We start from the raw sequence: 14,943 nt of genomic DNA on the forward strand, positions 1-14,943 counted from the left end.
TCCAACTCCGGGTGGGGCTGGGAGAGGTCTTGAGAGCATGCAGGCCTTGGAGGCCAACACAACTCCCCAAATGTCCCTGTGTCCCTGCACTTGCTGGGCCTGCTAGCTGTTCTGGGTCTCAAGGATATATATACAATTCTGAACATGTAACTAAGAACGTGTAACTCCGCTAGGCTCATACCTTACCCTATACCAGTGTCCAGGATGTGGGATTTCTGAGCTGATTGCACGTGAGACCCAGCCAGGTCTTGACTCACTGCCTGAATTTGCCATGTCTTTCTGGAGATAGAGCCTATCTCTGGCTTGGTGAATGCTGTCTGATTCTTCATCTTTTTCCATTTGGCATTTTGCTTTGAAACTCAGAGTGTTTTTGAAACTCAGAGTGTTGTAAAAGTATTTGTACCTGCATTTATGTTAAAGAGTCTAAAAAATACAACTCTGGGCTGGGTGCTGTGGCTCATGTCTGTAATCCTAGCATTTTGGGAGGCCAAGATGGGAGGATCACTTGAGCCCAGGCGTTCAAGACCAGCCTGGGCAACAAAGCAAGACCTTGTCTCCATAAAAAGTAAAAAAATGGCCAGGCGCGGTGGCTCACGCCTGTAACCCCAGTACTTTGGGAGGCCAAGGCAGATAGATCACCTGAGGTCGGGAGTTCAAGATCAGCCTGACTAACATGGAGAAACCCCGTCTTCTACTAAAAATACAAAATTAGCCGGGCATGGCGGTTCATGTCTCTAGTCCCAGCTACTCGGGAGGCTGAGATAGGATAATCGCTTGAACCCGGAAGGCGGAGGTTGCCATGAGCTGAGATCGTGACACTGCACTCCCGCCTGGGCAAGAAGAGCGAAACTCTGTCTCAAAACAACAACAACAACGACAAAACAAAACAAAAACAAAAAGAGTAAAAATTCACCAGGCATAGTGGCGTGTGTCTGTAGTGACAGCTACTCGGAAGGCTAGGGTCAGAGGATCACTGGAGCCCAGGAGTTTGAGGTTGCAGTGACCTATGATTGCACCAGTACACTTTGGCCTGGGCAACACAGTGAGACCCCACCTCAATAATCAATCAATCAGTCAATCAATAAAATACAACTCTGATTTTTGTAAAGAAAAAAAGATGTTTTAGGAGGACATTCTTTTTTTTTTTTTTGAGACAGAGTCTTGCTCTGTGGCCTGGGCTGGAGTGCAGTGGCCGGATCTCAGCTCACTGCAAGCTCTGCCTCCCAGGTTTACGCCATTCTCCTGCCTCAGCCTCCCGTGTAGCTGGGACTACAGACGCTCGCCACCATGCCCAGCTAGTTTTTTGTATTTTTTAGTAGAGACGGGGTTTCACCATGTTAGCCAGGATGGCCTCGATCTCCTGACCTCGTGATCCGCCCGTCTCGGCCTCCCAAAGTGCTGGGATTACAGGCTTGAGCCACCGCGCCCGGCCCAGGAGGACACTCTTAAGACAAAGAAAACAAAGTTTTCTAGTCCGTTCTCCCCATTACCTGCTGCTCTCATGTACTAGGAATAATAATGTGATAATTAATTGGCTGCAGCGGCAGGGACTTTGTTACAGGCAGGACGTATGTTTTATCACTGAGTTCTCACAGCAATCTCAGCAGGCAGGATCTGTTTCTCCCCATTGTACAGATAAGGAAACTGAGGCACAGACATACTTTATTTGGCCAAAGATAGACAGCAAATAAATGGGGCCCAGATGCAAATGCAAACATTTTGACTCCAAAACACTTGCCCATAAACTGCATGTGCCACTGCATGGAGAGAGATAACAAGGAACACCACAAGTCACTTGTCCAGAAGCAGTTTCATGGACAACACAAACTTAATTTAAATGCGTGAATTCCTTTTAACAGGATGAAGAGCAATCTGATGGCTTCTCCACTACAAATCTATTTGTAGAGAGCATTGATAGTTCCTATATTTTGCATAGTTGTTTTGGAGGTTCTAGATGGCAGATTACACACAAAGAAAAACCCCTTTTTGATCATATGGATTATCATTACATAGATTTGCAGTCAAGCCATGTTCCCCAGCTATACTATTTTATTCAGTAAAAGTCTGGTGTAACACAGGAAGTTATACCAGATTCCACTTCTGCAGCCTATTAGGCAGATGTTGCAAAGGAATGTCACTGTGATGCCTCAGTTTCATACAGAATCTCAGGTCTGACATGGGAGAAGTTTTGATGACTTACTGCCAACTTTTATCACCGCCAAAATGCTTTAGAGAAATATGTCTCTAGAGAGAAAAGCAAGGAACTGTGAATTTCACTAGTGAATTGGATCAATGTGTCCAGCTAATTCAGGTACCAAATCCTATTTTTCTGTTAACAGCAGAAAACTGTCTACATCACGACGGCTACCGAGCTCAACTTTTCCTGAACGGACTCAGCTGAAATCCTTGCCATGTCTCGGTTCTCATTTCGCTATGCTAATTAGGGAGCCCAGAGGGTGAGTCTACACATGTTAAATGGATGGATCTTAACACATCGATGCTTTGTTTTTAGCCAGATTGCTGCACAACTTATTCCACTTCTGCAGCACCTGCCATCCATCACTAGGATGGCTCTGCTTGGGGACAGCCAGGCCACAGCCCTCCTCACAGCTGCATGGGTCTTGGACGTGGTCTAGGGCCATAACGCAGTGATGAAGCTGGCGGTTTGTAGAGGCTTTTACTACAAGTAACATCTCTCATTTGATGAAATAGATATCTTTCTGCCAACCTGGCTCTGTCACTGAAACCTGGTGTTTTTCAGTCTGTTAATTCTTCACATGTGATGTTTTAAAGAATGTTAAGTGAATTAATTCTCCCTTTTTGTCAGTGCTGTAAGTTCCATATAGGGTTTGCTCAGTCTGAAGAACATCTGTGTTAATCAGACAAACTAAAGCATTGGGTGGATCTAAACGGTTCCTTTTAATGACTTTTCTCCATGATGACAAAGCACACTATGCAAACAACCACCTGATTTTAGCAAGAGGGCTAAAAATTATATTGCATAAATGGAGTTGCGTTATTTAAACTTAAATTCAGGCCAGGCGCGGTGCCTCACGCTTGTAATCCTAGCACTTTGGGAGGCAGAGGCGGGCGGATCCTTGAGATCAGGAGTTTGAGACCAGCCTGGCCAACATGGTAAAACCCTGTCTCTACTAAAAATACAAAAATTACCCGGAAATCACTTGAACCCGGGAGGTGGAGGTTGCAGTGAGCCGAGATCATGACACTGCACTCCAGCCTGGGCAACAGAGCAAGACTCCATCTCAACAAAAACAAACAAACAAAAAACCCTGAAATTCAAACTTTTGCCATTAAAAACATCCTCAATTCGATAAATTACAACTTGTATTTTGAAATATTGGTGGAATGACCTTACCTGCCCTGTTTCAACCTTAGACAGCTGAATTAAAGCCTAATTCCTACCAAAAGTCTTTAAAATGAGAAATTAACCGTGATGACACTTTCCCCTGATTAAATAAGAAGCAAGAGTTGGGGCTTTGCCTGAGAGAACATCATTTCAGAAGTCAATTTGGTTTTGACTTCGTTAAAGCAATAAAATGTGGGCGGTTAATCTGAGTGAAAGCTGCCATGTTCTAAAAATGCATGAAGACTTAACTGGACGGGTGGTTGCACGGCAGAAGCTATTTAGGATTGGAAAGTAGCTGTGATTTGGATTTTAATGAATTGTACGAATCCTTTCCACTCAACTTAGACCCTTCTGCCTAGTTACTCCAACTTAAACCTCAGTTCCTGGAGGAATCAAGTTTGTCTTAGAGCGGTTGTCTTTGATGGAGATGAGCCCGAGAGACATCAAATTTGCAGTGAATTTTAGCCCCTTTCTGGAAACTATTAAATCACTCCCGCCCCAAGTAGAAGAGTGATCTTTGCTCTAAGGCACCTAAAGAGTGACTATTTTTCCAAATTGCACCAAAAGGAGGATTTATCAAGCACCTTTTCTCTCAGAGAGGACAAACCCAGAACAGGAAAACTTTATTACTTTCTCTCTTGGCTATAAATTATGCTATTCAGATGTATTTGAAAGCTTCTCTTTATGCTCTTGCTTGAGCCATAAAACTTGATACCTGGGGCCAAATGCCTTTATCCCCAAGAAGGGCGAAGAAGATGAAAAGGCAGCAGCTGTAGGCGGAAGCCACACAAACGACTGGGCAGAAAATGTGGGCAGTGGAGACAGTTACATTGCATGATTCACGCCTCCTTGACCTTATATTCTACTCTGAAATTAATGTTACCGTTTGCATAGGGTCACTAGCCTTTCACAACCTGAAATAGCCATTCAGAAAACATTAGGTTTAACCAATACCATCTGTTTGATTGTTGTTGTTATATTTATTTATTTAATTTATTTATTTTTGAGGCGGAGTCTTGCTCTGTTGCCCAGGCTGGAGTGCAGTGGTGCCGTCTTGGCTCACTGCAACCTCCGCCTCCCAGGTTCAAGTGATTCTCCTGCCTCAGTCTCCCGAGTAGCTGGGATTACAGGCGTGCATCACCACACCTGGTTAATTTTTGTATTTTTAGTAGAGACAGAGTTTCGCCATGTAGGCCAGGCTGGTCTCAAATTCCTGACCTCAAGTGATCTGCTGGCCTCAGCCTCACACAAGTGCTGGGATTTCAGGTGTGAGCCACCACGCTCGGCCTGTTGTTATTTTTAATACTGGGATTTTAGATCTGATGAATTTCAATAAGCCAGCCACTCACCTGGAGACGGTTCGCTGGGGTCCGCTTTCTCTGCTTTCCTTGCAGTCATGGTACTTTTATGTTTCTGCTTGACTGATGTTTGGTCAATTGCTGGAAGTTTGGAGTCACACTTAAACGCAGATATTTTGGTAGATGACCTTGGTTCAGTTAGAGGATCCTCTTCACTAGAACTCTACCAAAAATGAAATACGTCTGAGTATCAGTGGCCAAGTAGGTCACCTTTGTTAGGCAGAGGAAACAGAAATGAGGCAAATGCAGTGACCCTCTCCAGCAATAATCCTAGACTCTTCTGCCAGGGTCAACACGCCCGTTCACCAGAGAGATTCAGATGGACTGGGCAGAGCAATTTAGAAAAAACGGCAGAATTAATGAGTCTGTTTTGTAGAACATCATGAAAGAATGCATTTTTCTATGAGTGTGTTTTGTGGAACATTATGAAAAGAATGCATTTCTGACCCTTAAGTAATCTGATGACCGATAAATAGCACATGTTAAAAGCTACATATGAAAGCAGGAGAAAAAAATCAGTGCTTTTAAACTTCGCATTGGTATTTGAACTACTTTGGAGATAGGCGAGAAAAAAAAAGTTCCTTATGTTAATCATATACTTGACAATGAAAAGGAAATGTAGAGAGTGTGGCGGAGACCGATTAAATCAGACCTCAGTTTCAATACTCTGTGTTATTGGGTGCAACATGAGACAGACTAATCTTTAAAAAGTCCCCTCCTTGTCACTCTTCTATAAAGAAGTCAGTATAAATCTATGCGCGGACAAATCATGATTCCTGTTGTGTCAGAATATCTCAACACAGCCATGCCAACGCAATAAAAATTATCCAGGCATGGAACAGCTTTATACTTGGCTGTTACACAAAGAAAGGATGAAAACAATATAAATATCAGAAACCCGGTCTTAAAGGTGATTTAAGTACAGCCTGATGGCTTTAGGTCCTGGTGTTGGTATGACTTGCTAGGCTATCCATTCCGCAAGAAACAAATCACTAGGTTCCCCCTTCCCCGACCCTGGGGGGTCGCCGGGGGTGGGGTCACTAAGCTCTCTCCTACATTGTACATTAGTCCAGTGTCGGAAAGTCCTCTGAAAAATGTGGTCTTTTGCAGACATAGAATGCTAAATTAACGTCCCTGGTACCTCCCCAACTCTTGCAATTTGTATTGATCTTGCTCACCGTTCTCCCTGTCAGTTGTGGCACTGTCATTTCACAGGCTCCTGACTCAGGAAAATACTCTGAGTGGCTTTGAATTATTGGATGTGATGTAAGACAAACTAAATTATAAAAAAGTCCTCTACTTGTCAGTCTTCTGTAAAGAAGTCTACATAAATCTACAGGTGGACAGATCATGATCCTCCAAGATGATGAATCATGCTTTTAAATTGAGAGTTTGGATACAGCCTTCAAATAATTCTTGTTTCTCCCCACAATTTCAGAAAATAGATTACCCTCAGATAAAGTGACCAGAGAAGCACAAGACACAACAAACTGATTGTTCTCCCCTTTCCTTTTCGATTTTGCTATTTAATCGAAATCCTTGCAAATTATTCTGAAATGTCAAAGATGAAACATTAGGTCATTTCTTTTTTCTTTTCTTTCTTTTTTTTTTTTTTGAGACAAAGTTTCACTCTTACTGCCCAGGCTGGAGTGCAGTGGTACCATTTTGGCTCACTGCAACCTCCGCCTTCCGGGTTCAAGCAATTCTCCTGCCTCAGTCTCCCGAGTAGCTGGGATTACAGGCACCCACCATCATGCCTGGCTAATTTTTGTATTTTTAGTAGGGACGGGGTTTTGTCATGTTGGCCAGGCTGGTCTCGAACTCCTGACCTTAGGTGATCAACCTGTCTCGGTCTCTCAAAGTTCTGGGATTACAGGCGTGAGCCACCATGCCTGGCCAAAACATTTGGTCATTTCTGAACATGATAGGTTCTTTATTCTCAGAAAAGAAAATGTGGGCACATTTTAAGTATGACACCTAAGACTGTCATTGTATTTGGGTCCTGGAAGTCACAGTCCTGGAATTGTGTCCCAAGAAGAGCATCAATGAATAGGGGACAGAATTTCCTCCACAAACTGCTCAACACAGTCAGCTCGGGCCCTGCGAGTCAGCCCTTTCTTTCCAGCCAGCAGAAAGGCAGGAAAAATGCCCCAGGCGAGGATGACCAACACCTGTGTCAGCAGCATCAGCAGCAGGTGTCCCTCAGCTCCTCTTAGCGGATCCATCTCCATTACCCCCAGCTGGGCCGGAATTCTTGGCTTGCCCCAGGCTGTGGTGAATAGGGAGGAGACCTTTATTGGTTGGGCTGTTAAGCCATGTTTATCCTTTCTCCACCCATTCATTAAACCTCAAGCCTTTAGTGCACTGAAGAGGTGAAAGCTTGGCCAGTTAAACCATCCTGTTACCTGCGGGATTGTGAGCCTACATTGTGAGTACATCCTTCTCTGGTTCAATCAACCTTATTTCTAGATGGTAACCATTAAGAGTCTAGAAATTGCAGCTAGAAGTCGGTGTTTTATCGGTTGTAAACTGAAGGCACAATGGCAAGAAGTGTAAAACTTACGAATGTGTTAAAGGACTTTTTTCCTGCTTGCCTCATTGAGAAATCTTAAATATATCAGGTCCACCTTTTAGTCTTTATTTCTTTCTTTTTATTTCTTTTCTTTTCTTTTTTTTTTTTTTTGGAGACAGAGTCTTGCTCTGTCGCCCAGGCTGGAGTGCAGTAGCGTGATCTCGGCTCACTGCAACCTCTGCCTCCCCGGTTCAAGCAATTCTCCGGCCTCAGCCTCCTGAGTAGCTGGGACTACAGGCACACACCGCCATGCCTGGCTAATTTTTTGTATTTTAGTAGAGACAGGGTTTCACCATGTTGCCCAGGCTGGTCTCAAACTCCTGAGCTCAGGGAAGCCGCCCGCCTTGGCCTCCTAAAATGCTGGGATTACAGGTGTGAGCCACCGCGCCCAGCCTATCCTCTTTGATGAAAGACCAAGGATCATCCTTGAGCGGGAGAAGTTGTAGTAAATCATTCTGGCACTAAAGCGTGGTATTTAAGGCCCTGGAGCCCGGCTCCATGGGAGTGAATCCTAGCTCTTGCACATAGTAATTGTGTGATATCGGGTTTGTTCATTTCTCTGGATCTCAGATTTCATTGGTGAACAATAGTATCTACCTTTTGGTGGTTTTGTGAGGATTACATAATATATATATGTATACACAGCACTTAGAACAGCGCCATATACATGTAACCCAGTAAGCGCCATGTAAATATTGGCTTTTATGATTAGCCATTAATTCATGTTCAGCCATTTAAAAAATTAACTAGCTAACTACTAAACATTTACTACCTATAGTTGAAACCTAAGCTAAAGTCCCCAGTGAAAAATCCTATTGGATTTCACCTATTCCAGAAGGGTATGAATGGAGATGTGGGTTAGTTCCACACCGGATTCTTGGTTTCTTCTCCAGGGAATATAATCTATGATAGTATGACAATCTTATAAATGGCCAGTTGAAATTTATCTAGTTTTAAGAAAATATGGTGCAATGGTTTTTCAGACCGTAAAGCTCTAATGGCAAATATTTGACAACATTAGAGATAATCAAACAATAATAATTAAAATATTAATTTTAAAGTTGATGTTTTAATTGCATCTTTTCCTCTTGTAATTTTGAAAAATAATTACAATTTTCATTGCTTCCTTATGTGTCCCCAAGTTGAAATGACACTTGGAGGTGGAGACAATAGCACACTGCTATTTCACTGGGGGACAAAAACCAGCTCTATCTTTAAAAATCAAAGCCATGACATTAAAAACAAAAAGCCAAAATAAAACAAAACCCAACCTACATGATACTTGATATACTTTACATTCTCTACTGAGAATTTGATGAAAGTTCTAGCAAAGCCATGTTAACTAAAATAAGTTGACAAAATTAATCAGTATTTTTTTGAGAATCGTCATTTTTGTACTTAAGGTTTTCTAAAGATCCTGGACTTGCTCTACTGGCCTCATGCCTAATAAAGTAGAGCTATCACTTTGCCCAGCGCTACGCTCTTTCAAAAGTTCACAGAAAGGCCCACACCGAGAAGAGAAGGAACTTAACTGGGTAAGTAGCATTGGGCAGTGAGGTAATGACATCATGGTTCAAGTTAGACGTCCTGGAAGGTGAAGACGCATGGGTTGGGAAGGGGGATGTATCTCCTTGGGAATGTGGGAATGATTCGATTCTTAACAACTAGGACCTAACAATATGGTGTCTGAAATGATAAGGCGACAATGAACAGAGATGACCCGAAGAGCAAGTAGACTAAGGCAGTCGGGGACAGAAAAGACTTCAAGTTATTTTCCAACTGTTGCCTGATGGCTCCTTTCCAAGAACCGGGAAACTGGTTCTTAACTGATATGCCATTTCTGTCCCTCCCTGAGAGGTGCTACTGAATTCTGATTGATGTGTACCAAACCCATCTTTGCCGTGAGTCGTGTGAAGGAGGCTGAGCTGAGTGGATCTACGATATAGTGCAGGGCACAGCTTACTGTGGATGGGAGGGAAAAGGCAGAGTAGTGTCAAGCTGGCGCCAGACTGTGTTGAGTACATTTGAAATGAACTTGGTCTCGTGAGATTATAAAGAGTGTGGTCAAGGCAGTGAACCTCAACCTTTAAACAGTGACAACATGGGAAGGTCGATCAAGGGACTGTGTGGGCCAACGAGAACCTTCAGAGCACTGTTCCCAAAGCCCACACTCAAATTGTGCCTCAAACACAAAAACCGCCTTAGGGAATTGAGGGCAGCTTGTATAAATAGCATTCTGGATAGGATGGTTACCTTTACATAGTCATGAAATATAAAATATGTTCTGCACAAATTGCTGTTGTAGCACAAAGCAGGCAAAACTTTCTCTTGTCCAGAAAAAAACTCTTACAGAAGCAAAATCCCTCCTGCGGGTTCAGGACAATTTTGAGTGTGCCAGAATTGTAAGCTTGGACAATCAAGAACGAGGATCAGTAGGTTTTTTGGTCTTTCTGGACTCAGGTACCACCCACCTGAATCAAACTGCTGCTGACTCTCGTCTGTCTGCCCCATCTGAAGACGTGGCTGCCAGGCGGAGCTGGGTAAGACTAGGCACTACATGCCCTTGGTCTCCGTTTCGTCTGAAGATGCTTTTTGGAGGCCGGGTGCAGTGGCTCACGCTTGTAATCCAAGCACTTTGGGAGGCCAAGGCAGGCGGATCACTTGAGGTCAGGAGTTTGAGACCAGCCTGGCCAACATGGTGAAGCCCCGTCTCTACTGAAAATACAAAAAGAATTAGCCGTGTGTAGTGGCACGTGCCTGTAATTCCAGCTACTTGGGAAGCTGAGGCACGAGAATTGCTTGAACCTGGGAGGCAGAAGTTGTAGTGAGCCGAGATTGTGCCACTGCCGTCCAGCCTGGACAACAGAACAGGACTCTGTCTCAAAAAAAAAAAAAAAAAAGATGCTTTTTGGAGTCAGCCGGGCTGCTAGATTGCCTAAATATCACAGGCACCTGTCTAACATCGAGTTCCACAGAGAACACCCTCCTGCCTGCAGACTTCTCCCGGATTTTCAGGCCAGCAAGTTGAAACGACCCAGCCTGTGGCCCTGGCTGGAGAGTGGCCTCGGTGATTTAAGTCTTCGTAACATTCCATCACTGGGGGGTGCCCTCTGAAGGAGAGTCATGTGGGTCTACTTGCTTTGCGATTACTATTCAGCCCACTGTGGAATGGCCACTGAGTGAAACTTCGCACTGCGAGTTACTGACGTGGCAAGCAGGACGTGCTAGGTACTTCTTATGATGCCAGGCAATCCCTTGTGTGCTGCAGAAATCACTGCTCAGTTTACATGGTTGGTGACCACACATTTTCCCCGCTTCCAAATACTAGGGATACCTGTGTGTAGCATTATCTGGCTGTAGCAGGAGCAGGATTCTGTGTGGTGCAAAGACGAAAAGGAAGCAGTATGTGGGAAGGAAATTGATAGATTTAAAAAACTGGAATGCAGCTGGGCGTGGCAGCTTACGCCTGTAATCCCAGCACGGTGGGAGGCTGAGGCACTTGAGCCCAGGAGTTTGAGACCAGCCTGGGCAACATAGCGAGACCTTGTCTCTACAAAAAATTTAAAAAATTAGCCAGGAGTGGTGGTGTGCACTCGTAGTCCCAGCTACTCAGGAGGCTGAGGCGGGAGGATTGCCCGAGCCTGGGAGGTTGAGGCTGCAGTAAGCTGTGATTGTGCCACTGCACTCCAGCCTGGGGGACAGAGCAAGACCCTGTCTCAAAATAAATAAATAAATAATTGGGGCCGGGCACGGTGGCTCATGCCTGTAATCCTAGCACTTTGGGAGGCTGAGGCATGCAGATCACTTGAGGTGGGGAGTTCAAGACCAGCCTGACCAACATGGAGAAACCCTGTTTCTACTAAAAATACAAAATTAGCTGGGCGTGGTGGTGCATGCCTGTAACCCCAGCTACTCAGAAGGCTGAGGCAGGAGAATCGCTTGAACCTGGGAGGTGGAGGTTGCAGTGAGCTGAGATGGGCAACCATTCAGCTTGAGGGTGTGGGCCAGATTGCGGGGAGCCCTGAGAATCAAGCAAATGTGATAGAGTGGGGTCCCACTGAAGGTTTCTGAGTAGGAGAATGCTTAAAGTAGTATTTATGATTTAGGTATATGTTTCTTTTAGAGAGAGAAAACAAAACATCCTGCAAATTTGCTAGTGAAATAATCTCTTTGTGATTTCAATGGTTTATTTTTGTAAAGCATAATTCTTTATTACAAAAGAAATGCATGCTCAGAATGGAAAAACAAAGACAAGCATAAAGATATTTAAAACATTCAAAAACCAATTAACCTTGAAATAAAAGCTTTGAAAATTGGTTGGTCTGTATTCCTTTTTTTTTGAGACAGAGTCTCACTATATTGTCCAGGCTGGAGTGCAGTGGCGTGATCACGGTTCACTGCAACCTCTACCTTCCAGGTTCAAGTGATTCTCCTGCCTCAGCCTCCCAAGTAGCTGGGATTACAGGCATGTGCTGCCACACCTGGCTAATTTTTATATTTTTAGTAGAGATGGAGTTTTGCCATGTTGGCCAGACTGGTCTTGAACTCCTGACCTCAAGTGATCTGCCTGCCTTGGCCTCCCAAAGTGCTGGGATTACAGGTGTGAGCCACCTGTAATGCCCAGCCCTGTATTCTTTTAGACACTTTTTAATGACTGATGGAGACTGCTCCCTTTCTACCAAAATCCCTTCTAAATTGCTAAGAGTTGAAGTTGGGATGTGTGGTTGCCCATCTTGAACTGAATTGTTCAGCTCCTGCACCTACTGCCCCACCGCAACTCAGGAAGAAGGTCTTACCCAGGGAAATGTGAGCAGAAGCAATGTGTGCAGCCTCCACAGAGAAAATCTCTGGCCCTGCACCTATGCCTGTCACTTCCTGTCAGCTGGAGAGCAACAACTTTGAAAGTCATATGTTGAAGACAGCAGAACCAGCATCAGCCTGAGTCCCTGAAGGTCTGAGAAGTGCTGCCTGCTGATCTGTACATCTCACCAGGACTGTCATGTGTGCAAGAGATACACTTTTATCTTGTTGTTTGAGCCACTGCATTCTTGGTCCCTTTGTTACAGCAGCTAACATTATCCTAAGATAGAGTTGTACCATTCATATGGGCCAGGCGTGGTGGCTCATGCCTGTAATCCCAGTACTTTGGGAAGTGGAGGTGGGTGGATCACTTGGTCAGGAGTTTGAGACCAGCCTGGCCAACATGGTGAAAACCTGTCTCTACTAAAGATACAAAAAATTAGCCAGGCATGGTGGCATGGGCACCTGTAGTCCCAGCTACTTGGAAGGCTGAGGTAGGAGAATCGCTTGAACCTGGGAGGCAGAGGTTGCAGTGAGCCAGATCGTGCCATTGCACTCCAGCCTGGGCAACAGGGCAAAACTTCGTCTCAAAAAAAAAAAAAAAAAAAAGAATTGTACCATTTATACTGTTTTACTTAACAATACATTACAGCAATAGATACCTTTCTAGAACTGTTTTCAACTTTATTTTGAAAAGTTCCAAATCTACGGAGAAGTTGAAAGAATAGTACGAATCACACCCTTTATTCTTTACCTTGGCAATTTGCTTTCTCTTTTTATACACAGTCTTTTTCTGAACATTTTCAAAGTGACCACACTTCAAGATACTTTACTCCTAAATACTTTAGCGGGCATCTCCTATCAAAATAGACGTTCTCCTGCAATGCCACAATACCATTATTTTACCTAAGAAAATTTAATCATTCCATCATATTTTCTAACACGCAGAGCAGATTCCAACCCAATTGTTCCCAAGATGTCTTTTTGGCTATACATTTGGATGAATGATTCAGTCAAGGCACAATGTCTCTTTAGTCTTTTAATCTAGAACAATTCTCTGCTCTTTTTGGCTTTTTAATGATTTTTTGCCATTTTGAAGAGATCCAGGCAGCTGTCTCATAGAATGTCTTACGCTCTAAATTTGATTGCTCCTCATAGTACCATTCAGTTTAATCGTTTGGGGGTGATTATTTTATAGGTGGTGTGGTGTCCTTCTTTATCATATCCTGTTAGCAGGTGCCTGGTGAGGTTGTCCCAATATTGGTAAATGCTGTGCTTGATCTATAGGATAAGGTGGTGACCACCAGATTTCTCTAACATAAAGGTACATTTTTTCCCTTTGTAATTAGCAGGTAACCTGTGGGATGATTCTTTTGGCACTGATTGAATAGCCTGTCCCTAAGCAGTATTTTACCCAATGATTTTAGCATATTTAATGCACTTTGCCTATATTGATAATTACACTGGGGTAGCAAAATTGATGATTTTCTAATCCTACATTTCTTTGTTTGAGACATAGTCTTGCTCTGTCACCTAGGCTGAAGTACAGTGGTGTAATCTCGGCTCACTGTGACCTCTGCCCCGCAGGTTCAGTTTTTGTGCCTCAATCTTCTGAGTAGCTGGGACTACAGGTGCCCACCACCACGCCCGGCTAAGTTTTGTATTTTTAGTAGAGACAGGGTTTCACCATGTTGGGCAGGCTGGTCTCGAACTCCTGGGCTCAAGTGACCTCCCCACCTTGGCCTCCCAAAGTGCTGGGATTATAGGCGTCAGTTACCACGCCCAGCCTAATTCCACACTTCTTTTACAATTATTAGCTAGCATTCTTCTCTAAAGAAGTACTTTCTTCCCCTCCCCCTTTCTCTTTTTTTCTTATTTATTAATTATCATTGGATTCTCAAGGATATGTTTTATTCAATTTTTTTTTGTTTGTTTCTCAAATTGTGCCAAAAATGATGAGTGGGAGTTCATTCAAGTTGGCTTTAAAAAATTTTTTTTCAATGTTTGTTTTAGATACAGGGGGTACATAGTCAGGTTTGTTACATGGGTATACTGCACCAGGTTGTGAGCATAGTCCCCAATGGGTAGTTTTTCAATCTACATACCCCTCCTTAGTGCACTTAGTAGTCCACAGTACCTGCTGTTCCCTTGTCATATCCATGTGTGCTCAATATTTAGCTCCCACTTATAAGTGAGAACGTGTGGTATTTCGGTTTTTGTTCCTGCGTTAATTCCCTTACGATTATGGCCTCCAGCTCCATCCATACTGCTGCAAAGAACATGGTTTCTTTCTTTTTTTGACTGTGTAGTACTCCATAGTGTATATGTACTACATCTTCTTTATCCATCCACCACTGACAGGTACCTACGTTGATTCCATGTCTTTGCTATTGTGAACAGCATGGCAATAAACATACATATGCATCTGTCTCTTTGGTATAATGATCTGTTTTCCTCTGGGTATATATCCAGTAATGGGATTGTTGGGTTGAATGGAAGCTTTGTTTTAAGTAATTACAGAAATCTCTGAACTGCTTTCCACAGTGGCTGAACTTACATTCCCAACAACAGTATGCAAGTGTTCCCTATTCTCCACAGCCTTGCCAGCATCTATTGTATTTTGACCTTTTTTTTTTTTTTGAGACAGAGTCTTGCTCTGTCAGGATGGAGTCCAGTGGCATGATCTTGGCTCACTGAAACCTTCACCTGCTGGATTCAAATGATTCTCGTGCCTCAGCCTTCCGAGTAGCTGGGATTACAGGCGTGCACCACCACACCCAGCTCATTTTTGTATTTTTAGTACAGACAGGGTTTCACTATGTTGGCCACGCTGGTCTCAAACTCCT

At 43.7% G+C, this 14,943-nt stretch overlaps 1 protein-coding gene across 4 annotated transcripts in view; it reads right to left on the minus strand.

Moving 5' to 3' along the window:
* MARCH10 (membrane-associated ring finger (C3HC4) 10, E3 ubiquitin protein ligase) overlaps positions 1-14,943 on the minus strand; it is a 116,693-nt gene that overhangs the window by 54,310 nt on the left and 47,440 nt on the right. For all 4 annotated transcript variants that reach the window (XM_011947917.1, XM_011947916.1, XM_011947918.1 and 1 more), the window contains one exon: positions 4,717-4,888. In XM_011947917.1, coding sequence (XP_011803307.1) covers positions 4,717-4,888 — 172 coding nt within the window. The remainder of the gene's footprint in view (positions 1-4,716; positions 4,889-14,943) is intronic.

This window comes from Colobus angolensis, unplaced genomic scaffold (genome assembly GCF_000951035.1).
Source record: "Colobus angolensis palliatus isolate OR3802 unplaced genomic scaffold, Cang.pa_1.0 Scaffold271, whole genome shotgun sequence".
Lineage (NCBI taxonomy): Eukaryota > Metazoa > Chordata > Mammalia > Primates > Cercopithecidae > Colobus > Colobus angolensis.